Source organism: Nicotiana tomentosiformis, chromosome 11 (genome assembly GCF_000390325.3).
Source record: "Nicotiana tomentosiformis chromosome 11, ASM39032v3, whole genome shotgun sequence".
Lineage (NCBI taxonomy): Eukaryota > Viridiplantae > Streptophyta > Magnoliopsida > Solanales > Solanaceae > Nicotiana > Nicotiana tomentosiformis.
Window position 1 is genome coordinate 81,853,686 of NC_090822.1, and position 7,236 is coordinate 81,860,921.

At 30.0% G+C, this 7,236-nt stretch overlaps 1 protein-coding gene across 2 annotated transcripts; it reads left to right on the forward strand.

Annotated features, from left to right (window-relative positions):
* The first annotated feature begins 684 nt into the window (after positions 1–684).
* On the forward strand, positions 685–5,165 carry LOC104097997 (type IV inositol polyphosphate 5-phosphatase 9). 2 transcript variants are annotated; one of them, XM_033656575.2, is made up of 9 exons: positions 686–826; positions 1,183–1,266; positions 1,347–1,522; positions 1,760–1,867; positions 1,972–2,329; positions 2,781–2,965; positions 3,585–3,693; positions 3,814–3,965; positions 4,763–5,165. In XM_033656575.2, the coding sequence occupies exons 2-9, from the start codon at positions 1,264–1,266 to the stop codon at positions 5,016–5,018; spliced, it is 1,347 nt and encodes a 448-aa protein (XP_033512466.1). In that variant the 5' UTR covers positions 686–826; positions 1,183–1,263; the 3' UTR covers positions 5,019–5,165. The 2 variants fall into 2 exon arrangements, with proteins under 2 accessions (XP_009602934.1, XP_033512466.1); XM_009604639.4 differs by lacking the exon at positions 1,183–1,266 and having other exon boundaries at positions 685–826.
* The last annotated feature ends 2,071 nt before the right edge of the window (positions 5,166–7,236 follow it).

Here is a 7,236-nt window from a genome sequence, read left to right on the forward strand (position 1 = left end):
CAAATCAGCCAACAAACACAACAGTTTAAGGTTGTGGAGCCTATCATGGATTAATAAACTAGAAAATGACACAAAACAGTTTAAGGCTGTGGTGACCTCCCAAATAAACAAAGACAATTTTTTTTTAAAGAAAAAATCTTGATAAATAAGAAAATGCAAATACCTAAATGACGTACAACATTATACTATATTCGTGCAAAATCTATTAAAGGCGTATTACTCTTTTCTTTTTATTTTATTTTACTTCCTTTGTTGACACTATTTTCTTTATAGTCTATTTTTTTTTTAAAATAATAAATATTTGTGTATTTAAAGTTTTTTTTTGTTCCGATTTATATGGCAAAATTATCTTTTTAATATGGTTTTATTTTCTTCTTAAATCCATTCCCGTATCACATAAATTTTCTATGGAGAAAGTAATATGTAATCTTAGCACCTCACTATATTTTTACTGACATCCGTGATTTATTACGACGTACTTAATACGAATTAACTAATTTTCTTATTAAAGAGAAAGATGAAAAGACATGTTGAACTATTACTATCTCTCATTTAATTGTTGATAATTAATAAAGGCAATTCTAATACATAGCATATAATTAATTTATGCATCAATTGTTTTTTTTATTTCTTAAATTTCTTGTCCTCTCAAATTATATATAGTAACATATTCATGGTTCTAATCCTCTGCTCCTTCCGCAGCATCAAATATTTTGTCCATTTTATTTCCACGCCTTCTTCCTCCCTTCACACCATCTTCAATATTACTATACGTACCCTTTCTCTCCACTCTTCACCTTTCACCATGCCAAGAAAGAAAGGAGAAGTATGCTTCTCTCTCTCTCTCTCTCTCTCTCTCTCTCTCTGTTGCTTTTCATGCTTCTATTTTCCGATATTTGAACGAAATCTGATTGTATATGATGAGCTGACCATCTGCCCACAAAGTTTTAACTCTTTTCTTTTCTTATTGCCTTTTGTTTTCTTGTTTCTTTTTCTTTGGCTGGGGATATGTAAACTCAATACCGGAGGAAAATTATCACTTCATTTTCCACCAACTTCCATTATTTTTGGCTTTCTTATCCTCTCTTCGCGTCTAGCTGCGCGTTTTGTGTATCTGCATTAATTCTCTTTTTTCAGTTCAGTCATAATATGTACTCTTAGTATATATTTTTCCTTTCTCAGGATGTATCCAAGAATCTCATTAAGTTGGGAGGGCTAGGAAGTTTTCAATAATTATACTTTGGAATTAATTAGATTTTCTCAATGGTAATTTGCATGGCTGATTGAATTCTTTGTTATTCTTTATGTATTAATTATTAGTAATTCTCTTTCTTCATTTTTTCAAGGTTATGTGGCCAAGATTGGTAGCTAGTAAGGTCCTAAAGAGATTGGGCAGCACCAACTTTGTGGCAGATTTTCCAAGTGATTCTGAATATTTATTAGAGATTCCCCATTTTGATAAAAAATCCTTCAGTTCTAATGACATTATTTTCAATGATCACCAAGACACTCAAAACTACAGGTAATTAGAGGAGCGCTCAACATACTAGCCATTAATTTCAACCACTAATTAGATATTATTGGTTAAAGCTCAACCAATGAAATTCTTGAAACATGTATTCTATTTTTATTAGTACTATATTGTTTTTAAATTCTCAAAAAAAAAAAAAGGAATGATGCTGGGAGATTCCTATATTTTAAGAAAGCGTTTAATTTTTCATGGCTTATTATATCATAAATATGTTTTATTTTTCTACAGGGTTTTTGTTAATACATGGAACGTTGGAGGAGTTGTACCAAGTGACGACTTCAATGTGGATGATCTGCTTGGAACAAACCACACTTCATGTGACATCTATGTTTTTGGGTATTTTCTTATTGCCAAAAATGTTTCTTTTAATTCAATTTAATTTCAAAAATGAAATTTTAATTTATCCATGAAACATTTTTTTTCTGGTAAAATGTATGAAGGTTTCAAGAAGTAGTGCCACTAAGAGCAGCAAATGTTCTTGGATCAGAGAGTGGAAGGATTTCATCAAAGTGGAATTCCTTAATAAGAGAAGCTCTGAACAAGAAAACAGCCAAAGGAGTTGGAAATGAAGACACTAAACAGAAAGGAAAGGAAAATACGAATTCTCAATTGGTACAAAAGAATGGAAATGAAAATGATGAAAATGGACAATTTCCACAAGAATTCAGTTGTATTATCAGTAAGCAAATGGTGGGAATATTGATATCAGTATGGGTTCGAAATGATTTTCGTTCCTTCATTCGAAACCCTAGTGTCTCTTGTGTTGGCTGTGGCATCATGGGTTGCTTAGGCAACAAGGTAATTGATATAGTTATTAATAGTATTATTTTCTTCATAAATCCAACTTCCCAAGAAAGAAAATTCTCTTTCTTTTTCAAGAACTATAATGCTCATTTGTCCGTTGCTAGCGAAGTTGGGTTCTTTTAAGTTTAAATAGTAACTTTACTATGAATTTTTCACCTGTCTTACGTTTAACGCATAAATAGTAACCTGACTTTTCAAATTGATGTTATTTTTGGATAGGATAAATTTTCACCTGTCTTACTATGAAAGTTGATTAGCTATTTAGCACAACTAATTTATATAAACTCACATAATTTTTTAGTATTTCCGTGTTTTAATTTATGCTAAAAGGAAGTTTATTCTTTAAGTTTTTAATTTTTTTTTGGGTTTTTGCAAGAATATTTTATTGACAGTATTGAAAATTTCTTTTATTATGTATAATTATGACTAATATTTTCTGTTGCAGGGTGCAGTATCAGTTAGATTTCAGTTGCATCAAACAAGCCTATGTTTTGTGTGTAGTCATCTAGCTTCTGGGGGTAGAGAAGGAGATGAGAAGATTCGCAATGCAAATGTTGCTGAAATATTTTCAAGAACAGCCTTTCCGAAAGGCTCCTCCCTTGAATTACCAAGAAAGATTCTAGATCATGAGTATGTCAAATATTTTAATTAAGGTCCATTAATTTATCTTAATTTTATAAAACCGTCCAAAAAAGATTTGTTACTATTACTTTGATTAATCGCCTTTTTAGTTAACTCTAATCAATGGCAGATATTGAGGGTAATAAGACATGAGTATGTCCAGTTAATTAAACTTAACAACCAATTAATTATTGGTTGTTGAAGAGTTAAACATTGTCTTGTTAGTTGAAGCCGCCAATCGAATCACAATTAACGTTTCATGATTATTTAATTACCTTATAAACATATTATAATCTTGTCAGATTAGTAGTCTTTAATCGGTAGCTAAACAACTGAAAAGAATACAAAAAGGAAAAGACAATTTCCAACTTGGGCAATTTGCAAATATGAAGAGATCTCTTTCTTAATCTGGTTGACTTTCAACAAGTTGCAAAAGTATAACTATTTTTGTACGAATGGTAGGAAAAGTTAATTATTTTCACATTAAGAACACAAATATTATTTTGAAAAGTATATATCTGCATGACATCACAATCAATTTTACATAAAGAACACAATTATCATTTTAAAAAATTAATATCTTCATGACATCACTTTAAACCTAATTTTATGAATTGGTTGGTTGTAGCCGAGTGATATTGCTTGGAGATTTGAACTACAGGATTTCTCTACCAGAATCAACGACAAGATTATTAGTGGAAAAAGGAGATTGGAACGCACTCTTGGAAAATGATCAGGTAGCATATGGATTAAATATCAAAATTAAAGATTACTGTTTCTCTTGTAAACTAAATACAGTAATTAGCAAATAATAAACCACTAGAACTAAAATTTTAAAATGTGTCATGATAAAATAGTTGCAGATGGAGCTAATGGATGGACAAGTATTTGAAGGTTGGCAAGAAGGAAAGATTAAATTTGCCCCTACTTACAAATATTATCCAAATTCGAGTGATTACTATGGTAGACCAGAGGTGAAAAGAGGCGAAAAGAAACGTGCTCCTGCATGGTAAGTTTGTTATTTACTTGTAATTCAAGTAACACAAATAAAATGCAGTTCTTGTATGTGTTTGTATCTGGATATAAGTGTCATCTGCATATCTTGTTCATGAGAGATGGCATAAAACATAGATGACAGTATCATTAAGAATTTAAGTTAAAGATTACTCCATCTGTTTCAAAGAGATTGACATTATTTCCTTATTAGTCCGTTTTAAAAGATTGGTATCTTTCAATATTTCCTTAATATGAAGTATTTATAGCCACAAAAATGCTATGACAGGTTTAAAACCACAAGTTTCAAAAGTTCTAAAGTCATACAAATGCTATGACTTATTTAAGACCACATAACTCAAAAATCTTTCCTTGTTTATTAAAGTTTGTGTCAGGTCAAACTAGAACAATCTTTTATAAAAGGAGGGAGTATAATATAAATAATTCTACACTATTTGTGTAGTTTAACTTTAACTAGTTATAGCATATTTTTACTCTATTTTCTAGGTTGTCACGTTGATGTAAGTCAATTTAACATGATAATGTAAAAATTCTTTACACAATAAATAAGTTCTATTTTTACACATCCCTTTGCTTAATACTTGAACATATGCAGAAGCGGATTCAAGATTTAAACTGTATGAGTTCAACATTTAATGTTTTGAGCGTTGAACTTATTATATTTTTAAAGTTATGGGTTCAAATCTACTATTTATTGTATTATGAGTTATTTTCCCCCTTAATTTAAAATAGCAACAAAAAAAAGATGATAAAGGCTGATTTAATTTCTATTTTGTCGAACTATATTATCAGGTGTGATAGGATAATTTGGTATGGAGAAGGGTTAAAGCAACAATTGTATGGAAGAGGTGAATCAAGATTATCGGATCACAGACCAGTGAAGGCAATTTTCAGCACACAAGTAAGAGTATCAAGAAAGTTGAAGAGATTACAAAGTTTCTTTTTATCAGAAAGATTTGAGCAGATCACAAGCCGCTTAGAGATGCACTCACCAAAAGATGACTTCCCATGTAATGCCAGATTAAGCCTGCAACTTAAAGATATATAGAATAACACCTTCCCCTCCCCCAAAAATATAGTATTGTGTGATCTTGACTTTTGTAATATAAATCTGAGATCATGAAGAAAAGAGCCTTTTAAGCTAATGAGTACTGTGCAGTGCTAATTGCATTAGCTTATCAACTTGTTTATGATATCTGTTTAATCTCAATACGCATAACTTACATAGTTATATAATGGCGAAGTCATAAATTCTAACAAAAAGATTCAAAAAATGCAAAAATGCTACACTTGGGATCTGAAACAATTTTTCGATCACCTTCCTCACTGCACCAAAAACTTTCATTATGACAAGGGGTCAATAAATCACATTATATGTGACAAGGGGTCAATAAATCACATTATATATATATATAAAATACGTAATTGCTTTTACGTTATTTACATATATAGTATAATTAATCGATGAAGGAGCTAATTGAACCTTCTTTTTACCTTTAGCTTTGGCACTTTTTATACGGTATATATAGAGAGGAATAAAATCAATTTATCGATAGCGGCAATTTATAGAATTCTAATGAAGTTGAAAAACAAAAATACTCTCGAATAAGAGAGCTAAACGCTTATTATTATATATATATATATATATATATATATATATATATATATATATATATATTATTTTATTTTTCTCCAGGAATTACTTTTTACTGCATGTAACCCAATTTTTTAAGGACATAACAAAATTTCAGAACTTTTCTTAGAATATTCTAACTGAAAGCGCAAGGTAATCAGTATATTGTAACTTGGAATATTTTATTCCACCGTGTTATTATCAGTGACCAATATATGTCCAAATCAATGCTTTCTCCATCCAGAAAAAATAAAAGTTTTCTCCATTCAAAGATTTCTATATTACTTTTTTTCTTTATAATTTTACTGTCCATAGCTGATGCTTCCAGACTGGGTCTTCCGTGCAACTCTCCATAAAAAATGTCCCACATGCTTTTGTTTTTATTAAAGTTTTTGGGTAAAGAAATTGAAGGATTTGCAAATGATTAGCACTATCTTTCAAGCTATTTTGATTGGACAGAATGGACCAATCAGAGTGGAGAAATTCATGCATTCATTAATAATATTTGATTACTTTGGATGTACACACAGACACACGTTACAATTTCTTTATTCAAGAAAATTATACACCACCCTTATTTTTTTAGTTTTAATATTTATATGTGGCCTTGGCTGTTGGTTCATGAAATATTAAAATCAAAAAGTCTGATAACTCAAGACTATAAGCATGAGAATTTGCAACAATCCAGAAAATAATTGAAACACTCGAATTTAGAATTTTTCTTTTTTAAACTCCATCCCTCGTTTATTTAAGGTTAATTATGTCAAATGATAGTCATCTATCATACGCTACTCAAGACGATATACCAAATCATTACAACTGAAATACAATTTTTTGTATAGTTTTGACGATAATTCATTCACAGCATTAGAAACAATCACATAAGATTATTGAAAAGATACTCATTTCTTTCTCTATCTCTTTATAACATATATATATGTATACGTATTTATTTCTATACCATTAATTCATTTGTTTAAATATGTTTAATTTGTATAAGCCAAATAATTTAAACTTGTGAAGTCCTTGATGATGTATAAGAGACATGGGGCGTGTATCCTCAATGTTCCCTCAAAGTGGATGCTTTAATTTGAAGACATCACAAACAGTGAAATACAATGTGGAATCCTCAAAGGACTGGCCCATTGGAATTATGGGCTTAGTTTCTCTAGTATTGAGATAATCCTAATGTGGATTTGTTACATAAACAAGTATTATTGCTAACTAACAAAATGCTAGTTCTAGAAAATAAGAGGGTACTTTGGTTCATGCAAGAATTATAATGCAGGAAATATTGTGCGATGATAACGATGTAGTGATTGTTATACAAGATCGCTTACTTTGCAGCTTGTTTGGATGGTTGTTACTCGTTGTACTATTGTATTGTTAATCCAAAATAATATTTGTTTTGATTATTTATTGTATTGTTAAATTTATTGTTCCAAAACAACCAAAAGTCCCATTTTATGAAACAACCGACTTGGTGTGGTGAGATCGTTTCCTATTTTCTTTTTCAATTATGCCCTTACTTATTACTCCATAATTCTATTTTATCATTTAATTTTTTATTTTATTTTAACTCCAAATCTCCAACCTATTGGCCTACTTTGTCTTCTTCCATCTTTTCTAGAGT

Bases quoted from the DNA above. Each gene is read 5' to 3' on its own strand.
- LOC104097997 (XM_009604639.4), top strand. From the start codon at position 806: ATGCCAAGAAAGAAAGGAGAA. The intron at 2,330-2,780 runs GTAATTGATATA...TTTCTGTTGCAG, and splicing joins TGGGTTGCTTAGGCAACAAG to GGTGCAGTATCAGTTAGATT. The intron at 2,966-3,584 runs GTATGTCAAATA...GGTTGGTTGTAG, and splicing joins AGAAAGATTCTAGATCATGA to CCGAGTGATATTGCTTGGAG.